The 23,434-nt window shown below is 40.1% G+C and overlaps 1 protein-coding gene across 1 annotated transcript; it reads right to left on the reverse strand.

Moving 5' to 3' along the window:
• Positions 1–1,534: 1,534 nt before the first annotated feature.
• On the reverse strand, positions 1,535–23,428 carry LOC110159968 (uncharacterized). Its single transcript, XM_055165462.1, has 4 exons — positions 16,797–23,428; positions 8,773–8,981; positions 8,083–8,312; positions 1,535–5,609 (listed from the first exon to the last, which is right to left on the reverse strand). Exons 1-4 carry the CDS (start codon positions 17,611–17,613, stop codon positions 4,913–4,915), a joined length of 1,953 nt encoding a protein of 650 aa, XP_055021437.1. The 5' UTR covers positions 17,614–23,428; the 3' UTR covers positions 1,535–4,912.
• Between the last annotated feature and the right edge of the window lie 6 nt (positions 23,429–23,434).

Genomic DNA, 23,434 nt, shown 5'->3' on the forward strand with positions numbered 1-23,434 from the left:
ACAGAAAAGTTGCTTAAAAATGACCAAAACACAAAGAATGTGACTCTACTGACTCACATGAATGCAGAACAGTTTTCCATCATTATGCACTTGTTTTACAGTTTTATTATGACCAACCACAAACCAGGGACGTCCCAGTGTTTTATTTTGAAAATGTGGTCACTTTATGCAGAACATCTTGTGAAGTATCAATGACTGTTTATCTATTGTATATTTGTCTGTACTGACTTGAAAATGTATCATCGTGTCAGGTGTGTGTGCAGTGAACACGTACACACACAGATCGTGATTTGAACATGTGATCCATTCAACTCTCCACATAATTATTTACCAAAAACATGAAAACTGTGAGGAAACTGTGATGGAAATGTAGATTGTGGAAAGATTTCTCTCAATCTGTCTTTGTATGAATAAATGTGATTTCTACCTGCAGGGTTCACACGGTCATGGAAATCCTGGAAAAGTCATGGAAATTGAAAATGTTATTTTTCAGGCCTGGAAAAGTCATGTAATTTTGTTAATCCAATGAAAGTTTTGGGAAAAGTCGTGGAATTTTAGTATCTCTTTCACACAACTCCAGTGTTCTGTTAAATTCTCATGAGTCTGTTGTGATTATTTCTGAACGTTTACATCTTTTGTTTAAAAGAGACGACAATAAATGCACTGACAGGATTTTAAATGTTCAAAAACTATAATCCCAAACCATAAAGTGAGTGGAAAGAGTTAACTATTCAGATTTAGCCCTAAAAGTCTGATCAGTTCCACACATGTAGGTGCTGTAAAGTCATGGAAAATTCATTTTAGGTCATGAAAATATTTTGAAATCTTGTTAGTGAAAAAAAGTGTGAACCCCGCACCACTGACCAGAGCATCGTTCACATTCACATGTATAAAAGCTCAGCAGACACAACTGTCCACACCATCAGGAAAATGCTGATTATGATTGATTACATTAAAATAGTGATTAGTTTATCTTTTAGAAACACATTTGGTCTTTTAACTCAAACTCATTTGGTTTGGTAAAGACAGTGTTTGAAAAATCCTTCAGTGTAAACACTTCTGTTCCTTTTGCTTGTTAATCTCGTCAGGAAGTGACACGTGAATATGGAGCAGATCAGATCAAACACATCTGGCCACACCTCAGCAGGAGTCGACACCTTCTCACTTTGAAATGTACGTTTTCTGGTCTCAGTGGATATAAACTTGGTGCTTTTGGATCATTGGGGGTTTGTTGTTGGAGGGACACAGGTCTAGGCCCCATCGACATCTGCTGTAACCAGAATAAACCTTTGTCTGTATTCCAAAAACCCATCGAGAGTCGCAAATGGATTAATTATTTATCATCGAGAGATACATAATTTTTTCCACAACAAAACCACAAATATTTCTTGAGCTCAGTTTTCCAGTGAGGCGTGTTTTCGTGTTGTGGATATTATGAACATTACAATCTTCTCAGTAAAAGAGCAGCAGCACTTTCTTACCACAAGGACAGTTACATAATGTGAACTCACACCAAAGAACCACAGCACACAGCTCCGATATTTCCATTTTACTATATTAATGAACAAAATCTATAAAATATCTCACAAAAATACAATACAGAATTAACATAGATCTCTGAAAACACCATCCTTCTGTTACATTTATACTGTTGTGCTTTTACTTTCATACAATTATAAATAACACTTTAAAATGACATGCAAATCCTGTTTAAATCTTGTTTTTTTTTATAAAAGTGGTTTGAAAATCTCAGTCAGTCAGTCCCTTGTTTCTGTGCAGAGAGAGGAGCAAAAAACAAGTTGTTATTGAAGCAGGAGAGCTCCCCGTTCGCTCCGTTTGATTGGTCGCCGGGCAAAAAACAAGCCTCAAGTCCCGCCCACAGGAACCGGTGACGCAGGCTCCTTCCTCCCACCTCCCCCCCCCCACTGGCTGCCTCTGTATTTCTCTCCTCGTGGCTCTTCTCTCTGCTGCCACCACCCCCCCTCCCCTGTCAGCCTGTCATGATGCATTAAGCTCCGAGCAGCCAGAGCAGAGGAGGGAAGGCAAAGGAAGTCATGGCTCCACCAGATTTCAGCGCGTTTACATAAGCACAAATGTAGTGTTTTAGCAGTAAAGCTTGAGCACGAAAGCGAAACGGTCAAATATAAACCATAAACCGGCCAATGAAGAGGTTCAGTTTGATCAGTAGTAAGGCACAGAGTTGAAGAGATGGCGGGTTACTAAGATTTCAAGAGGAAATGAAAGATTTTTAAATTAAATCAAATAGCAGGAAACAGTCGAGAGGCTGACTGTGTAAAGATGGACAAAGCAGCTAAAAAATGACAAAACAATTCTTATCAATGGATATTTTAAGTCTGTGTCATTTCTTCTTTTGAATTTCAATTAAGAAGGAAAAACAATCAAATGTGAAATCAGTTTCTTATTTCATTATTTTGTTTAAGTGTCAAACAAAGAAAAAAAACAGATTTCAACTTCAATTTCCAATATTTAATTTAAAGTTTATTCCAAATAACAATCAAAAAACAGTCTCGGTGTCTATTTCAATTTGGATATTTTATTCTCTCTGGTTTATGTAAGATTTATCGCCTCGCTGCTTCCTGTTTCTCGTCATGGAGTTCAACAATAACTTCCTAAGATGTGAAAATAAACACGACGCTGTAAAAGAAGAAACATGTTTGTCAAATAAACAAGAGAGAATAAAATATCTCAATTAAAATAGGCACAGAGTTTTTGATTGTTATTTGAAATAAACTTTAAATTAAATATTGGAAACAAAGGTCGAAATTAGTTTTTTGTTTGTTTGACACTAAAACTGAATAATGAAATGAACTGTTTTACCATTTTATAGTTTTTCGTTCTTAATTGAAATTCAAAAAAACAAACGGCACACAGACTATCTGACCTTCAAATTTGTGGTCAAACTGAAATTGCATCTTACTGTCAACAGAAACAATTCCATGACTTGACTAAATAAATTAATTCTATTTCAAAACTTGACTTAAATAAAACCTAATCCAGATGACTACCTTTGAAACCTTTGTTAACGTAAAACAGGGGTGTCCAAACTATGGCCCGCGGGCGAAATGTGGCCCGCAAATCCATTTTTCTTGGCCCTCAGACCTCATACAGAATTGGTCCAAATGATCATAGTAGTAATGTAAGTGTTTGTACAACTATAACTTTGATAAGACGTCTAAAAGTAGTGCTCCAAACCTTTTTCTAGGTACGAGGGCTCTGTCAAACCTCTGTAAAAGTATCATAAAGACTTGCTGTTTTGTATTGATCATCCTTCACTACAAATAAGTTTGCATTTGAGAAAAGTTTGGACGCCCCTATAGTACAGAACGCAGGTGGATGAGTGAGGGATTACATTGACATTTTGCTCGTGTAATGAGTAAAAGTGCACTCGGATAAACAATAGAATAACTCTTGTATTCATTCTTATTGCACTGATGTGTATAAAGGTGGAGGCTTTGTCCATTTGACATGATGCAGGTTGTCATTACAGGTTCTTTTAAAGTTTAACCACAAACTACCACAGAAATAGTTGTACAAAAATAAAAAGTCAACCGTAGACAGTTTGAAGGCTCAGGAAAGTTAAAATGTGGAGGTAGCACTGGATTTAACCACAGGATTTGAAACTCGGTCACTGCTAAATGCTAAGTAAATGCTTTTCCAAAAGAAGGCCATCGTAAAAATACATATTAGGCTTTAAGAAGTTACAATTCTGGTAAAGTTGTGTCCTGATTGTTGTCTTGCAGGCTCCTCTTCAGTCCAAACCACATTAAAATACATATTAAATAGAAGCTGCCGGAGAGATGTTGTTCTCCCAGTGATTATAAAAACAGATTCACGACATAAAGGCCCAAAACGGTGGCCGATACATGCAGTCCAAAAGTGATCAGATTTATAAATTAATGTCCCAAGAGAAAAAAACTGCAGTTTGTAGGTGATTTCATTCATAAATAAACATATAAATAAAGGCAACCAGTCATTCCAAGTCTGTGTAGCCATCCCATAATAGTCTTTGGTGTTAAGTCCCTGTGTTCAACTTCTCCGAACAGCGTTAAGTTCATCAGCGCCGTCTTCTGAAAATGCTGTTTCATCCCAAAGGTAAAGAAGGGAAGCTGAATTTTCAATCGTATTAAACCAGAGACAAAGAATCTCTCAATAGATCGAAATACAGTAGGCGTGTGTCTCTGCGAATTCTATAAAAAATGGCTTTTAGGAAATTGTTTTCGAGATGCGAGGCTCCATCTGCATTTGAGATTCAGACAAGATTAAACGGTGAATCATGACATAGTGCAGGATTTCATAGAAGCTGTTGTATAAATGTGACTAAATACAAATAAACAGTGATTAGTGCTGCCCAGTTAGCCACGTTAATTATCAAAACACATTAACTGAGACATTGCTACTCTAGTTGTAAAAATGCTACCTTTTGTTTAGCTTTTTTTTTTTGCTACGGAACACTGCAAATCGACCCCAGAACCCCACGGTAAGAAGGCAGAGCTAATCTCAAAAATGACTCCCAGAAGTGTTATTTAGAGACGCACATTACTGCCTCCCATATTGCATAACTAAGTGTCATTACAGGTGTAAAAATACAGAGAGAATACAAAAAAATATTAAAAACCTGTCTGTGTCACAACTTCATTTTGTTACATAATGCGCTCGTCTGCTCCAAAGGTTTTCTGGAACAGCCCGATTTTCAATTTCAGATTTTTAAAGCCGAAATTAAGATGAAGGGAGACAAGAGGAGGTAATACTAAGCCTTAATCATTCTTAATCAACTATTTGTACATTATGAATTAAGTCTGATGATGATGATTGGAACGTATTAAACAGATGAAGCCTTGCAAATCGAAAAACCATATTATCAATACTTCTGTTTGACTTCTCTTCGGGGATATCAGGACTTGACTAGTATCTCCATAATGTGGTCCAGTTCGTTCAGATCTGAGATACAGGACTGCAGCGCCCCCTGCTGTTTCACTTTAACATCCTCGTCGGCCCACAGAGACATACCGTTGGCCCACGCGGAGGACAGATCTGATGTCTCATACATGGAAGTGTCTATGTCCTCGAAAATATCATCCAGGGCCAGATCGCTGAGGTAACCCATAGCGCTCACTGCGTCGCTAAAGGCGCTAATCGTTTTTGGATCGTTTAAGGTCGCCTCTTCCTGATTGGACAGTTCAGGAAGCAGAGAAAGGCTGTCGATGTCTTCTTCTTCAGTACAATCAGGGCAGGTTACAGCCATGTCCTCTTTCATGCTATCCCTGAGAAGATGGGACTCGCCGTGGCTAAAGATGTCCTCCCCGTCGCTCTGCATCTCCTCCTGCAGTTGCCGTAAAGTGTTGATGAGCAGAACGGAGCGTCTTAAGCTGAGCTCCACTCCGGCCTGCAGCTTCTCCAGACACAAGCCCAGCACCACCTGCCTCTGCTGGGACTTAGAGGGAGCCGTGACGGGCCCCTCTGGAGGCGAAGAGCCATCGGAGACATTCGGGTGTGGTTTGTCCTCCGTGACCCCGGGGGCAGCAGGGAGGCCCTCCAGCTCCTCCTCCAGACAACTCCACTTTCGTTTGACGCCGCGACCCAACATCGGCCTAAACGAAAAAAATAAACAAACATAAAAATCTAATCTCATCCTTGTGACGATATTTTAATGTTCAAATCAAATTAGGATTCAGTGATTCTCAGTTGATCAGCAGCAGTCGCCACAGTGAATTTTAACAAACAGAAACAGTCAAGAACAGATCAAAAAACTAAGTATATAAGAACAAAAGTTTGAAATCATGTCAGATTTGATAAAGGTGCACTATGTCACTTTTCTAGTGCAGGGTCCATCCATCTACTTGTCTCCATGGACATGTAAATGTTTTGTCTAGAATGTTCCACAGTATGGCATTAAACTTGTCTATCCCAAAGATACAGAACAACACATGGCCAAGAAGCCAAGTTACACATCAGGGCTGTGGAGAGGAGAGCTCGCTCAGAGTAAGAATGCATGTTTTTGAAGGTATTTTCAAGCAAGTTTAAAGCCATACTGTGGAACATTCCAGCCAAAGCAAAAGCATCTCCAAGGAGACAAGCGAGCGATTGACCTTCCTGCAGAAAGTTCCATAGTGCATCTTTAAACAAAGCTGAGAAAAGAATGATTGTTTTGATGGTGTATTCCCGCTGGAGCCATTGGGGTGTGCAGTGACTTCACTGGCTGAATATGACTAAAGCACATTCCTCTGTCCCTCCTCCTCCTCTGTGACTCACCATGTGCTGGCCTTTACTCATCTGCACAGACGGGGCTGGGCTCTACCTGTCTGCTCCCTGCTCACCTGTTCTACACACGAGTACATGTGCTTTTGCTTTCAGAACCACATTTACACTAAGAATGCAAGAAACAATCCAATCCACTTCAGTGGATGTGATTAGACAATGTTTGTGCATAAACTGCTCAGGCTGCACTTGAGATCTGCACAAACATGTTCTGAATGTGATTCTTGTGTTTGTCAGTTCCAGGGAAACATTTGGGATGATCAGAGTTCTGACATGAACAATGTAGTGCTATGATCACGAGCTATATGAAACTTCCATGTCATTATTGCAATTCAGCTTCAAATTCAAAAGATTCAAAACATACAACATTTTATTTATCGCTCTGCCAACACTCCTCATTTTTCATCATTCTGAAAAACATAGACAGGGAGTGTTGATAGAGAAGTAAAAAAATGTAAATTGTAAATAAAACGTTACTACCCACGTCTGGCAATGAACAAAGGCACTACTACTACTACTACTACTACTACTACTACCCAAACTAAAACAACAAACCATCAGAAGTAGTTTTTATTGCAGTACTTACTAACTGGGCCGTACACCTTAAATCATTTAGTTGATGAATCGCCCAATGCTGCATTAGTCAAACTTTTTTTTTAATTTACTGTCTAATGAATGATTTTATTGGGATTATAAAGACTTATATGGACTAGAGTAGAAAGGAGAGGCCATTGAGTGAGTTAGCTGGAGTTTTGCACTGACTGGACAGTTTAATCTGGCTTTTGACTAATGAATACACGATTCTCTTGTACTGCTCTGTATTCGTTGTAGTTTTTGCATGAGATCCTGACCGTTTGGACCCCCTTTTAATTAATCAATTAATCAATGCACAGGGCATGTCTTTAGTCAACCAGGTCTTTCTTATGTCAACAACAGCCTCACAAACTACCAACAAACAAGCTGCACGTAAAAGAACTTAAATTTGACTATTCGCCAAGCAGCAGCAGTGGCGGCAGCAGTTGCATGTCAATAGTGCAACAACAGTCGCCTCCCACTCCAAGAATATAACTAAAATTACAAAAACTAAATAGTATTAAAATAAATATAATCAGTTGGCTCTTAGTAAAAAAGATCTTGGTAGATACTGAGTAGAGAAAAGCTGACTGCAGTTGTTGATGCCATAGCAGCAAAGAGTCAGACTGTAGTAGTCTGCTCACTGCTTACAGCTAGAACACGGAGTGACATCCTAAAGGAACCACTGAAATTTAGACTTTTCAAAGAGGGAATCCTCACAACATGTATTCAAGTGTACTTATACTTACTGATAGATTTAACAGAGACACACAGTTCAGTAATGAGCAGATAATTCATTACCTAAACCCAGTGCATAATTTGACTTGAGTTAATTTGACAAAAACAATGCAAAATCATATGAAATCTGAAGTTATGATCAAATTTGCCTCATAAACACACAGATATCCTACTTACTTTGGCCATGATCTTACAACACACCTACTCATCCGTTTAGAATTGTCTGGAAAGGCTACTACTTCCAATATTACACAAGCTGTAACGCACAACTGTTTAACTCGTCGTTATCTCGCTAAACATTTCACATTTAGATCCATTTGGAGTGAATTTCCCTGCAGGACACTCCGTAAGTCGCAGAGGTGTTAAGATGACCCTTGGAGCTTTTTCTGGACTCCACTGGAAAACGCCATCGCCTCGTTTCTCTCACCAACTTTGACCAACTTGGCGCAGGTTTTAGTTTTAGTTCGAGGCACAGAAAAGAGGATCGTACCTTACGCGCCGGTGGAGGCTGTCATGAGCTCCGTGGATCGGTCAGCGCTGGTTTGGTGTCGCCGCGGCCGCGTTCGTGCGCCTCGGGTCGGGGGGAATGAGGGAGGAATGCGCGGCGGGTCCACGGAGCGCAGTGAGCGGGAGGAGGGCGCAGGAGAGGCGGACATGTGGAGGGCGGTGCCGCGGCGGTGCACGGACGGTGATTGGTCCGCCAGGCCGCAGATCAAACCCCCACTCTGCCGTCAGCACGGGGCAGCGAATGTGCGGCTTACGAGCGCTACGAGGCGCGCGTAAACAACGGGAGATCTCGCATTGACGACCGCCGTCTACTGGAACGAACGCGTCAACTAAGCCGCCATCTTGGTACAGGGGAACACTGCTTTTAATGATAAGATTAGTCCTGGTTTAGTCTTGGTTGAGTCTGGGTTTATAAAGTTCTAGTTCAGATCTGGTGCAGTTCTGGTTTAGTCCTGGATTGGTCTTGGTTTGGTCTTGGTTTAGTCTAGTTTTAGTCCAGTTTCAGTCCTATTTTAGTCTAGTTTTGGTCCAGTTTCATTCCTGTTTTAGTCCTGGTACAGTCCTGGTTTAGTCCTAATTCAGTCCAGTTTTAATCCTGTTTTAGTCCCGGTTTAGTCCTGTTTCAGTCCGTTGTTACCGCTGTGTAAAATTTTACATTAGCCTGTGGATTCCCCGTACCAAGATGGCGGCGGTATCCACACATGCCCAGAGGCTGACCGCGACATCTAGAGTTGTGTATGTGAGGAAGAGGAGGCTGGAGCCGTGGGCCCCGCTGCTGCCGCCTTCACGGACCGCGCACGGAGGCCAGAGCGCGGAAACACGTGAGCGGCGGCGGAGGCACAAATCGATGGTGAAAATGAAACCCTCCGGAGCAGAGGAGATGATCACTGCGCGGAGATCAAGCACCGATCATTTCATTTAAGATGTGGCCACAAAAACGCACCAGTCCTCCCCTGTTCCATTGTAATTTCGTTAAATATCGCAACCATTACATCTCATCTATAACAGTGGACGACTTCATCTAATCAGATAATGCTACGTTTGATTTAAAACAGTGCCTCTCAAACTTTTTCCATGTTTCTACAATAAAAATCTACCACACCATGCTTTTTGCACGTTCTGACTGCCACACCAGATCTACACCGGGCCTTTATCATGCATCATGCTCATAAATTTGGGTTTAACGTGGTCTAACATAACATAATAGTCAACAGTGTACTATTTATGAATCATAACTAAAAATATTGTAAGTTCAGATAATATAAATGCTTCATATCACTAGAGTACATACTCTACTCACTGCTGCTGGTGATAGATTTGCAGATTTCTGTAAAATAATTACATGTGTAGTGTTGCCTCAGACATTTTTAAACAGTCTTAATTCCTCTGACCCGCTGGTATGAACTGGCTGCATACTTCTGGGGGTGATGTGGGGGTACAGTGTGGAGTTGGAGTGGTTCTGCCTGTGAGGGCCCTCTGCTGGTCTGTGCTCCCAGTTACTTCATAAAAGTGATTTCTGTGCTTCAGTCATGACGCATGTGGCAAAAGTCACACTTTCATTCAAGTGTGTTCAATGTTGTCCCTTTTGTGTACATTTGATAGAACGGTTTGTCTGAAAGTTTTACTTCCTCCTGATATTGCATAGTGATGTGTCCTTGAGCAAGACACTTCATCACATTGATTATGTAATGCAATTACAGGTAAAATTACACAATTTTCTCATGTATTCTGTCTTGTTTCCTCATCAAAAACAGACCTGGAGTTGTGTTTTGTTTCATTCACACATTTTTAACACAAACCCTGCACATTTAGACTTTGTTCCACTTTGTGATGTCACGTGGTAATGCAGGAAGTGCTCCACTGTGTTTTTTAAACTCCATACACCTTCACTATGATCATTTGGATCATTTCAGGCCTGGAATTGATATACTAAACAGAAGGTAAGGACATTATAAGGTAAACGAGAGCATTTTGCGCTTTGGAGACTAATAATAAAAGGTTTGGAGACTAATACTAAAGGTTTACTTGAACATGAATGAAACACAACTCTGGGTATGTTTTTGAGGAAGTAACAACATTATAACATGAATTAAAGCTCACAAGAATCCATTTTGTGTAATATAAGACATTTAAGCTGCTATAAATATCGATAAACGTTCTATATCCTTTAATAGTTCAATTTTTTTACTCTTCAGAAGTCTTTTTTTGTGATGAACATTTTGTGCTTTATCTCTCTGCAGGTTCCGGCAGTCGAGAAGTATCTAGAAAACCTGAAATCTCGGAGTGACCGTGAAGGCGGCGTGTTAAAGGGACGGTGACGCAGGAGGAAGCGGGTCACATGACAGGAAGCAGTGGGGAAGGCCAGCTCCATATAAGGACAAGCTCCATTCACGTTTTCACTGGGTTTGTTTCCCTGACGAGCGCCTCGGCTTCACTTCTGCTTTTTCAGCTTCTTCTGAGCAAACGGAAACATTGTATTAAGTCTCCTGCTATTTTTGGTGCATTACGCCTCCTATCCATGAGTTTCATAATGAGAAAAAATAGGACAATTACTGTAGTGATTCACAATTTAACACAAAATATTCTATTTTTTGAATTGGAAAAAGGCTTCAAAATGTTGTATGTAACAGAAAATTTAAACCCATGACTAAAACTAATAATACAGTTACATTTATTTCAGTTTTATATTGTAATATTACTCACCTTTTTGGTAAATTTCAGTTAATATTTACTTTTAAGACTGACAGAGCATGGAGCTGCCCACATTCCGACTTCTATTACACAAAAACGGACTCTTGTGAACTTTAAGTCATGTTCTAATGTTTCCTCCTCCAAAACAAACCTGGACGTGTGTTTTGTTTCATTCAGTTTGAGTCACTCTTTATTATTAGTCTGTTTATATCCCCAAAGCTCAAAACGCTCTGCCCCACCTTGTGATGTCATGAAGCGACAGTTTTCAAATGAACAGCTCCTTTGACCTTTAGTTCAGTGGAGATTGGAAATTCTAGATCCAGATGATTCTAGTGAAAGTGTGTGGAGTTTAAAAACACAGTGAAGCACTTCCTGTATTAACACATGACATCACAAGGTGGAACAGGGTGTTTTAGTGGAATATTAGTTTAGTGTTTCAGTGATGATAAAGATTGAACTGTAAACTAGAATAACAAGCAGACCCAAAATGGTAGCCACATGTATTCATTCCTATTTAAAAACACACAAATCATCTGACCCTCTTCTCTGCTCCTCTGACCCTCTCTGCTCCTCTGACCCCCTCCTCTACTCTTCTGACCCTCTCCTCTTCTGACCCTCTCCTCTGCTTCATCTGACGCTTTCCCCTTCTGACCCTCTCTGCTCCTCTGGCCCTCTCCTCTGTTCCTCTGACCTTCTCCTCTGACCCCCTCCTCTCCTCTTCTGACCCTCTCCTCTGCTCCTCTGACCCTCTGCTCTGACCCTCTGCTCTGACCCTCTCCTCTTCTGACCCTCTCCTCTGCTCCTCTGAACTTCTCCTCTGCTCCTCTGACCCTCTCCTCTGCTCCTCTGAACTTCTCCTCTGCTCCTCTGACCCTCTCCTCTGCTCCTCTGAACTTCTCCTCTGCTCCTCTGACCCTCTCCTTTGAATCCTCTGCTTCTCTGACCTTCACCTCTGCATCCTCTCCTCCCACACCAACTAACTCCATGTCCTCTTACATCACACATCTCTTCTCTGGCCTTCCATTGTTTCTTTTTTCTTTTCACATTCCTTTCTCTGAACGTGTCTGGACCATCTAAATCTGGACACATTTATTGACCAAACCATAACTATCCCTTTCATATGTTCATATATAAAAGCCCAAATGATTTTACTTACAGTATAAAGGTTAAAATACCTTCAGAAGGTGATGTTACGAGATCTTGAAAGTCTTCCAAAACACAACTCCAGTCTGTTTGTGATGAGGAAACAACATTAGAACAAATCAGAAAGTCTCTTAACTCGGGCCCTTTAATAAGAGTTGCATTCGACAATGTTTGGACAATGTTTTTTATTGCTGCTGAATGAATACTACTAATAATACTTCTCTAATGACTCCTCTACTACAACTGCTCAAACAAATGCCTTATAATGGATCTGTGTTATGTTGCTCTTTACAAGCCTGACAAGTTCACCACCAACCTGTAAACACATTCTGACAAGATGAGTAAAGTGTCTTGCCTGCGGACACAATGTCAGTATGTCATATTGGGAGATGGTATTTATTTACACACTTTAACAGCAAGTTACATAATATATGTACTACATGTCAGAGTGGTCCATCAAAGCATGGTGAAAAATGAAGATCCATAACCTCGATAACATAACCCTAACCCTGCATTAGATCTTAACATCCAAAAGATGATTTAGAAAGAACTTTAAAAGAAAAAGGACATGTGTGAGAGGTTGCTGAAGCTGCATGAAGTTTCTGCATGAAGTTTTGAAGCTCCTGCAGATGATTTGGTTCCTTAAGAAGCTTCACAGTCTGCAAATTCAGTGTGAAGAAAGCACCTGAACAGTTTTGGGCGACATCTTTGGTACTTGAGTGAAGAAATGTTTGTCCTGATATTCTTTACTCCAGTGTGACAGAAGAACAGAAGCTGATGCTTCATAATATTATGGAAAAGGAAAGTTCAGAGGTTCCACCAAAGCGACATGACAAAGCCCTTAATCAAACAGATTATGAAGAGAAGCAGATCAGTGATTTTGTCTCCACCAACACCATGCGTTTCTTCTTCTTCTTCTCTTGATCTGTCAAAAACATTTTGAACCGTTCCTGCAGCAGACTGGACTGATGATGAGACTTTCAGAAGCTGCTCAAACTGTGCATCCAGGAAAGTGTCCTGGTGCTGAAAGGAGGTGAAACTTATTCAAGATTTAAACTGTAGAAACTGTAGAACAAAGAATGAAGATCAGAAACGGGATCTACTGCAGGATTCAAAGATACAGGAGCATCTTTAGTGATGCCAAAAAAGCCACAGTGGAGCTGGACTTTATAAGTCTTTTTTATGCAAGTTTCAGTTTGTGTTTGCAGGATAAAATGACAAATTATTTGAATAGGCCTTATTTATTTGGTTCTTTGTTAGAGTTTAGGCCCTAAAAGGCAATTGTCAAGTGTCTTGAGCTCCTCTAAATATGAATTAATTGAACCACCCTACTAAAAGTCATAACTATGTGCATTTTTCTTTTGATACTCATGTTTTGCAGTTCTGATCTTTGTTTTTTTTGTTTTTTTTTTTGTTTTTTTTATTTATTTATTGGTCCTAGGCTTTTTTTAACAGCAGATTTTCATTGACCTTTTTATTGCTGAAAAATGTCCACAAGTCATCTTTGAGCCCTACATTTTTTATTTATTTTTTTAAAATAATGCACATGGATACAGATAGGGGGAAGGTGAAAACTGAAATTTTACAAAACTAACACTGAGTGAGGTAATTTGAGGGAACACGGCTCTATATAAATCAGAATTACACGTCCCCCACCCTGTCCCACACTGTCCTCACACTGTCCCACACTGTTTTGTGTCTCTTCCCTGTAGAGTGAGTGTCTCCCCTCCGACTGCTGTTCTGCTGAATCACCGAGACGCCATTAATCTTTAACCGGAGGGACCCAGATTTTGGCTGCGGTCCAGTGTGCACAGTAAGCTAAAATCTGAATACACCTTTTCACAGTTTTAGCCCAGATCTCCCCCATAAATAACAGAAATCAGTGCAGTTTAAGGTATATTTAGAGTGTAGAGCTCGGTTTGTTATTGTTTCAGTTCAGAGGTTAATGAACACTGGACAAAATGGTTGCATTGTTGCAGAAGGCAGAGAGTGTATCATGTGAGAACATGTGAGGAGCGTAAAACGGACAAACTACGACTGTATTTCAGAAAAGATCACTCTACAGTACATCAGTCTACACTAAAACAATTCAATATTGACTCAAAGTTAATGTGCTGTATAAGTGCTGTATAATTAGGGCGACTCCAGCTTTACACTAATGGATTCTTGTTCACCCAATTAAACCTTAACCCTTTATCTTTGCCCTCTTATATTTCACATTTCCCATGCAAATTCAGATTCAGATAATATAATGTAACTTTTTCCATCTTATTTTATGTTTGTAGTAAATTAAACTTAAAATTGTTACGTATAATAAACCAAAACCATTACAGTAACAGTTAAATACTAATAAACATGTAACTTTGCCTGAAGTGTTCCTCTGAACATTTTATATTCAATCACAGTTGTTCTTATTGCTTCAATATTCCCCACTCTGCAAATATTACCACATCTTAAACTAATGTGTGACCAGTGTATGTGTGTTATTTATCAGTAAAATAGTGAGTACTTTGCAGTTGCCAAAAGTGCATGAGTCTCAGTTATATAGTCTCTGTGCTGCATGTCCTTCCACTTGTACTCATCCTTATACCATTACAAAAGTGGCAATGTGGGTGAAATGTCTTGCTGAAGGACCCAATGGCAATTCATAGACGGTACTGAAAAAAACACCACCCCTCTCTGTGTAACTGCAGCCATCAGGCTCCTCATTTTGGTCTTAAAATGTTCATATTGACTCGTTCTACATGATCCTGATGTTTTTATTTCACTATTTTGTCCATAAATCTATTCCTAATACAAAAGCTGGCTACAAATTCACCCCTATAACTGCCGACCTCTGTGAGCTTCATTTGACTGGAGCCGAACACTAGTGGTGCCGTCAAAGTTAGAAGTGGACTATATATATATAGTTCACGCCACCAGCTGTTACTGCACAACTGTCTCCCTGAAGTTCACAGAAAACTATTATTTCACATAAACTTATCTTAACTAAATATAAACACATAATATTCATACAGGACCTCGGAGCATTGTAAGCATCAAATATAAAACTATTTAATGTTTCTTCCCATTTTTCTGGATAATCACCAATTGGCACCACCCATCCTCCACCCTCCTCCGACCTGACTTCACCTCGAGCTGATTCACAATTGGATTAACAGCAGACTTAAGTCACATGGATAAAATCCATCAAACTTTCCTTTTGAAAAAGTGACCACACGGTTAATATTTGCACCTTTTATTATAAAAAATATTTACAAAGATGCTGCAATGTTTTTCCTTAATATAAAAAATGCATACATTATACAACAGTAATTAAAGTCTTTGAAGATCTAGCTCCCATTCAGACCATATGACATCCTTCAGGAGTGTAGCGGTAAGGTCAAGCGTGTCGTAATACTGTATTCTCGTCAATACATTGAGTTTGCCTGAGTTTAATCTCTTCATCACAATAATAAGGAACAATTTAGAGTTTTCCACATCTTTAGGAGAAAGGCAACTGTTTGCATAAAGGAGTTTTTATACAATCATTTTGAATTGACAGAGCTGCATAGTGAATTGGTAGTAACCCGGTTATTTTTACTCAAAACAAACGTGATGAATAAATAGGTACTGCATTCAAAAACAGAGGGCTGAATTCGTTTCAATGGGCCTCGTGGGTGTTTTCGGAATATGGCAAAGCGTGTACCTAGATAGAATAAATACAATAAATAAACAATAAATTAGACGGGTTTAAACACAGTCTTCATTTGTCGTTCGCACAAATGAGAGAAAGAAATATGGCTTGGATGCAGTTATCACCTGGGTGTCTCCGAAATGTAAAATGTGTCAGTTTGTGAAGAGCAGGACCGAACCCAGACCCGCTCCATAAAGCTCCAACGTAAAACCAAACAGCGCCATAGAAAATGTGCCGTGCCACAGAAGACACTTACCAAACCGTGGGAAGACACTGTCTCGAGTCTGGCTACATTAAAATCTTAAAAACCACCTGGCAGGGAACAAAATAAGAATATCAAATGATACTTGCAAAATCCCCCAGCTGTATAATGCAAAAAAATATATTTCTATATACATTTACGTACATATACATAGAATCCATTCATAATTGCTCAAATCTTTAGGAAAATATGCATTGATTCATAGATTTGGATTTACAATTTGTTCTGTGTCGGATGTAGTGTAAATTGTTCCTCAGTTCATGTAACAATAAATAGAGACAGACAGAAAGGCAGAGTCCCGCAGGACGAGTATGAGAGAGATACGAGACGTAAACATGAAAACAAATACAGGTTCAGGTCTGACTGTAATTATCTGCGCCTTTTGGATCCAATGACAATGTAGGAAACTAACTGACCCAAAGGCCTCTGTGCAGGGCTGGGCGAAACCATTAAGGCTTAAAACATTTAAAATCTCTATCTAATTTTATATCATGACTATGTGTAAACTTCATGAAGGCGTTCAAAGGATAAACCGTTTACAATGTCGTCTGCAGAGATATGCAAATAATTCTGCTTTAAAATGTTTCATCTTTATATAAATGTTTACTCTGTAAGAAATTTGAGGTTCAATGCAGCTGTTGCATTTGCAAGTGCTGTCTCTGCGTTTGCATATTGCACATACACAGTGAGATTCTATCCAAATGTCTGACCAGGTTTTTGTATAAACCACAAAACAGTAAGAATTTCATCTTGGCCCAGCCGCACTGCGTGTGTGAATAATGAGAGCTACCTGCCTGGTACACATGTGAAGAAAGGCCTTGTGTGGAGACTAACCTCGGCTCTCAGAGCCAAATCTCTCAGTTAATTTCCCACTTTGTCTCCAAACTGACATCTGTAACATGAGTCTATGAGGCCTCAGCAGGGGCCCTCAGGAGCCCACTATGATCTCCATGATGTGGTCCAGTTCATTGAGGTCCGAGCGACAGCTGTTTGTGGAGCTGAGCGCAGGGCTGTGGGACAGAGACTCCAGCAGGTCGTAGGGGCCCATCTTTGGGCTTTGCATCAGCACCGTGTCCAGGTCGTAGTAGGACGGGTCCACGTCTGAGAACAGCTCCTCCAGCGCCGGGTCGGCAGGAGGTTGCTTTATCTCAAAAGTCCCAAAAACCTGCTCCGTCCTGGGCTCTTCCTCTGGCTCAGACACGCTCTCCTCACTGTCCTCCTCATCCTCCGCCTCCTCCTCCTCGTCCCACGACGAGCTAAAAGGCCCCAGGTATGTGGCCCCGCCCAGCTGAGGGCTGGAGGCCGCCGGGCTGTCCTCCTCCATCACCACCTCCTCCTGATAGCCCTCCTCCTGGAGGCTGTGCTCCAGGGCAGAGGGCACAGGTTTGGGGCTCTGTGCGGCCGGGTCCTGCCTGCAGAGCACCTCACTGGCCACTAGTCTGTCCGAGGGACACTGGGACAGGGCCTGGGTCATGATCTGCCAGGTGCCGTCCTGGGTCATCTCCTCCTGGATCTGCCTCACCGTGTTGGCGATCAGCACCGAGCGGCACAGGTTGGGCTCCACCAGCATGTGGCACAGCTGCAGTTTGATGAGGGACATGTCCAGCAGAGACTGTCTCTGGAGGCTGTAGGCAGAAGACAGCGCTCGGGCTGTGGTGGGCCCGGGAGCCTCGCTGGGGGCTGCCTCCTCTCCGTCTGAGAACTTACGCTTGGTGCCCTTCGGGAACATGGTGTGTGTCTGCGACATGAGAGAAAGAGACAGTTAGAAACAAAGCTACACTGTGGGACATTTCACACAGACAAACACAGTGTGAGTACAGCTAGTGAAGCAGTAAGTGCCATGTAATTAATAATGTAATGTGACATAATGAGGCTATGTGTGCACTATTTCTGTTTCAACATTGACTGCACAGGTTTAAAGTTATAGGAGCATTGTTCTCATTCTGAGATGCCACAGGCAAAACACAGAAGTGTCTAAACAAGGCTACACTCTGGTTTGGAGGAGCACAGCCGAGCACCGGATCACAAAGAAAAACATGTCAACCAGTGACTGGAACTGAGCTTTTTATTTGATAAATTCAATCACCACCAGTGCTGAGCCTTGTACTGATATATATTTGAAATATAAATAATATTTTGAACATGGTTAAAACTGCAGTAAGGTCGTTTTGTGTATGACGTGTGTGTACTCCCCCTAGAGGCCAGAAATTGGGCAAATGCCAAACTAAACATTTATAAATAGACAATTATTCAAGTGTGTTTCTCCAATCCAGAGTGACAGTATATTGAGATAAAAACAGTAAGTGCCTCTCTATGACAATGCTTCCTAGCCCTTTAAACTCTACACATGTGTGTGACTAAACAGAGTAAAGTGAATTTGTTGCTTTTCTTAAAGTTTGCTATACCTTTCCTTTTGAGAGGCACAGGCATTAGCATAGCAGCTTGGTCCCGACTGCGTCAATGCTTCAAGTACTTTTGTTTGAGCGACAAGCGGCTTTAGTTCAGCACCATTTCTGCCCATTTTAGGCCAGTCTCAGGCAAGACTCCTGCTGGGCGGAACAACCACACTTTTAACAGACCACTGAGCCACCCAAAATAGCACAACTAAATGCAACGCGGCATCAAAGTTAAGACAGACTAGATAGAAAGACCAAGTTAAAAACAACAAAAACACAATCATTGTTTCCAACTGCCACCTGTGATTAAAAATAGTCCAACAAATCAGTAAAAAGTGCTTTTACAAGGAAAAGGTGACAATAAGAAAGAAGTTACATTCAGGAAACAATACACCTCCGTTATCCACTGGCTTCTACAACATGGATCAGGTTACTCAGTCTACGCACGGCACGCTTCAAAACTAGTAGAACCAGATTTTCACTCTTTTCACTGGGGAAGGGAAGAAAATGGTGTCAACTTCCTTATAACACACCACTTTAAAAACACATGTCTTTAGTGGAATAAAAAACAACGGTGCCAGCATTTGAGGCCATCTGACTTGTCCAAAAATAGCCTGATGCGAGTAAATACAGAGCTTTGAACAGTGGCCTGTGGCATTTCATTTTCCATTAGACAGATAAAGGGAGCGAGTGTCCGGCTGCGTCTCCTCTGTAAAACCTGTGGGCGGGGCTTCGGCTCAATGAGCACTCTGTTTCAGGTCTCTATTTTTAAAAAGGCATCACAAAATGGAGAAAAATACACAGTGAACAGAGTACACGTCTGACTGTACTGCCCCATTCTGCCACAGTACAGTAAGTACAGCACTTTAACCTGGGCATTTCACCCTCCCACACAACAGGAAGTAAAGCAGTTTAACCTGGGCATTTCACCCTGTTACAACATGAACCATTTCTGATTACCCCAAATTAAAACCAAACACTTTTAAACTTGACGAGCGCTGGTGAAATAGCAAAGAGAACCTGGCAAACACAATTTTAAAAGGATTAACAAAAAATATTTACGTCTTGTTCAACACTGTTTGGTTGTCATTTACTAAAAAAAAAAACTAAATGAATAAAAAAAAAAAACAGACGTGTCCTCATAGTGGAGAGGCTTACAGTTCCCCTACTGGGCATTTTGAAAACCACGGCCATTTACTTGAATTTAGCACACTTCTTCATACCTTTGTGTCTTGGGTCTCATTTGTTTAAACTGCATCATTTTATTGGTTGTTCTTTCCTAGATGTCTTAATTTAAAACAAAAGGTTTATTCAGAAACAAAAACACAGTTTTCTGTTCCCCGTAGTTACTGCTCTTTAGTCCTGGGGCAGTGTTTTACACTCCAATTTACAAAAATGTGACAAAAATCAAACTAACATTATTGCACTAAGCCTCATCACGTCTTATAGGAGCGTACAGAGATGTCACTGCCAAACCCAATGCAATCATTACAAATGACATTACAGTGAACACATTTTTACAACCAGCTCAAAACACCAAAATGCCTTACAATGATCAACATTGTACAAATAGAAAAATGGTGTCCAATTTATGAATTAAAACTGAACAAAAATGATCTGAACCTGAACAGATTTGTGGGAATATAAAAAGTCAGAGCCTATTGTTAGAGCGGAGCCCGTGAGTCCTGGTTTGCATAGAGTTACGGTTCCTGACAGTGGACAGAATAGAGGGGAAAAGTCATTTTTCAAAAGCCATGGCGCCTGGAGATCTAAAATACAAAAGATGAGAAAACAATTATAGTCGAATGGTATCCTCATTGTGTAGTGTGGCCTGTTGAATAAGACAGCACTATCTCCCTGAAGACAAGACAAGCACAAAATCAGACAAATGAGTCAAGAAAATGTACAATATCGGGAAAAGATTATGTTAAAATCTCACAAAATTCACTTTACATGGAAATAAATGGGACATGATGTAGGCCCGTTATTTATTTAGGTAAGTTACTTCATTTTCAGACATCAATAAGGACTAAAGGGGCTGTGGTTTCGCTTTGATTGGGTCGCAGTTGAACCAGACAAACATTGCGTCTCGTGTCTCGCGGATGATGCAACTAAACCACTGAATACTGCAAGACGTGTAGAGGTTATGGTCCTGTACTGAGGTTTGAGCATCTCGGCAAACTCCATTCATTTAGTTTAAAGGGCCCTGATTACGCTGTTTTCAAATCTAGGTTATAATGTTGTTTCCTCTTCACACACAGGCCTGGAGTTGTGTTTTGTTTCATTCACATGTTTAACACACAAACCCTGAGTTTTTCTCTCCAACTGAAAACACACTGTTCAACCTTGTGATGTGATGTGGTGATACAGGAAGCGCTCCATTGTGTTTTTAAACTCCATACACCTTCACTAGAATCATTTGGATCATTTCAGCTCTGGAATTGCCAATTTCTACCCAACTAAAAAGTAAAAGGAGCTGTTCACTTCACCTACACTTTCATGACATCATGAGGTGGAACAGAGCATTTTGATCTTTGGAGATGTAGACAGACTAATAATAAAGAGTTACATGTGTGCATGAAACAAAACACAACTCCAGGTATGTTTTGATGAGATAACATTAGGTTTTAAAGCTCATACAAATCCATTTTGTGTACAAATTTTCTGTTACTTACCCATAGGAAGTTTTACAAAGATTAGCTCTAAACTTCAACCATCTCAGTTTTAGAAGTAACTGAAATGCTATCCTAAATGTCAACCGTACCATACATCAACACATTGATGTAAGATTATCTAAACAATATTTATACTATATACCATTTGCACTCCATTAAGACTGATGCTAAACCTTAAAAATGTGGATAGACAGCATGCAAAGGCAGTCAATCAAGTCTCCCATAACAATAGAAACCTGCTCTAGTTAGAATAGAAAGAATAGAAGGTGGCTAAATAAAACAATTGTAAACACTGAAAAAGACCATTTAAAAACTACATCTCACTTGGTTTCATATTCTGTACCAAATTATAAATGTATAAATGGATAGAATCACAAAATTCTAATACCTTGTTATGCATATTAGATTTTTATTATTTAAAAAGGTCCTATATCACACAAAATGGACTCTTGTGAGCTTTTCATTCAAATATGTTTGAGTAACCCTTTATTATTACTCTGCCTACATCTCCAATTCCAGATCTGTGTTAATGAAACAAAAACTGAACTCTAGGCATGTTTGTGATGAGAAAACAACATTAAAAACCTGAAAATAACGTAATATAGGCACTTTAACTACTAACTAATACTGGGTAACAGGTTTCAAAGCTTAAATTAATTTTCGCTCCCTGACGCCTCTGTGGCAGTTGCAACATTTTCTACATTAAATATTCATAACTCACAGTGACGGTGCACGACTCCAATCATTCCTAATCTGACAGTTAAATAAATTGTCACCATGATAAGAACAATAGTTACAGAGTAGACTTCATAAGGTGTTTTTTTTTTCCACCATAAACCACTCATTACAAGCAAAGTGCAGCTCTTTCCTGTAAAAATGCAAGGTTATAGGATTTAGCAAGTGACATTTAAAAAGAGGGTTCAACACACAAAGCAGGAAGTGACTAACACAGAGCAAGTCAATGCAAAACTAGAAATGAAACTAAAGTGCATCTGTTTACCACTATATTAGCGATGGCCACGCACTATTTGTTTACAAGAAAGAAAAGCAAAGTATTAACAAAGTATGACTGGAAATGGAATGACTAATATAAGGAAAGCTGAACGTGTAGCAGTCAAGTCGATGTAAAATACCTTCTTTGAGGTTTATGGGTTTCATAAGCATATTTTATATTTTTCAGTCAGACACAATGGGTTTCATTATTGCTAATCCATCTGTGTTTATTACAATAGATTTCATGTTTATTTTGTACACCCCATGTCCAATTGGCAAATGTTAGGCTATATTAAGTTATAAATTGGTTTAGTACTGATTTAAATTCATTACTGATAGATGCCAGTTGACTCCCACATTGAAACAGCAGACAGGAGCAAGGTCATACAGACAAAATCAGTATAAAAAACAAAATAAAACATACGGTTACCTCAAATGTATTGTCTATACATGCAGGCTTAAAATCTGATGATTTCTGAATCAGACTTCTGCACAAAAATGCCTGTACAAGTTAGTATATTAAACTGAACCACACATTTTGTTTGCAGAGTTACTTGAATTTTGTAGAAAGCACAGTTAAGCTAATGTGGAAGCCTAATTGCAATAGCCAAGCAACAACAGTAGCTTGTATGAAAGCTCCTGTTTACTACTTCAACCTGGGAGCATGCTTAGGGTGACCAGAATTTCAAAATAAAAAACTGGGACATCCCTAATTTTTGGTGTTTGGTAGTAATAAAACTGCAAAAGGAGCACACAATTAAGGAAAGTTGTTCAGCACTCAGCCCAGTCAGGAGTAATGTGATAGTCAGTATAGTCACATTTTTCTTGTGTTTGTCATTTTTAAGCAGAACAGATGACAAAAGATGACAATATAAGCCTCTCTGTATTGTTTGACAGGGATCAAATCGGGCCAAATAGGGACGGACACCTGGGACATTTCTTGTGTAAGACTGGGATAAATCAGTGGTTTTGAACACATCTGCAGGAACTGGGGACACTCAAAATTGGGACTGTCCCGATTAAACGGGGATGTCTGACCACCCTAAGCATGCTGGCTACGGTTTAAAACAGGACAAGAAATACATGTCTAAGAATTTAAGAGCCCAAATCAAAACCAGACCATTTAAATTAAAAAGAAAAACCGTGCTAATCTTGGTCAAAAATTACACTACTAATTAAGTAGTTTGAGGTTTATAAAAGTAAAATATAGAGATAAACAAAGGTGCTAGCTCCAGCCTCAGAGAGCAGCTGTGAGCCTGAAACCAAACAAAATGCAGTCTCGCTTTACGTCAATGGCTGCTCGCTCCCATCGGGCCCATCCCCCACCGCTACACTTTCTCGCTTTTCGAAATGAACAAATAAAGTCAAACCCCGCCACATTTGAGCCCCACACAGGTGTAATTGTAGTAAACATGGACAAGTCCGCTTTAATGCGCCATCCCGGCGAAGTGTAGCGGGTTTAAAGAGCGTTTCTAGCCGCTCGCCGTGACTGCCGCATGCTTTG

This window comes from Boleophthalmus pectinirostris, unplaced genomic scaffold (genome assembly GCF_026225935.1).
Source record: "Boleophthalmus pectinirostris isolate CB_2022bp ecotype Guang Dong unplaced genomic scaffold, ASM2622593v1 HiC_scaffold_778, whole genome shotgun sequence".
Taxonomy (NCBI): Eukaryota; Metazoa; Chordata; class Actinopteri; order Gobiiformes; family Gobiidae; genus Boleophthalmus; species Boleophthalmus pectinirostris.

Bases quoted from the DNA above. Each gene is read 5' to 3' on its own strand.
- LOC110159968 (XM_055165462.1), bottom strand. From the start codon at position 17,613: ATGTCGCAGACACACACCATGTTCCCGAAGGGCACCAAGCGTAAGTTC. The intron at 8,982-16,796 runs GAGGGCCCCTGC...ATCTCCGCGCAG, and splicing joins GGAGATCATAGTGGGCTCCT to TGATCATCTCCTCTGCTCCG. The intron at 8,313-8,772 runs GTACGGGGAATC...TGCTGACGGCAG, and splicing joins TGGATACCGCCGCCATCTTG to AGTGGGGGTTTGATCTGCGG.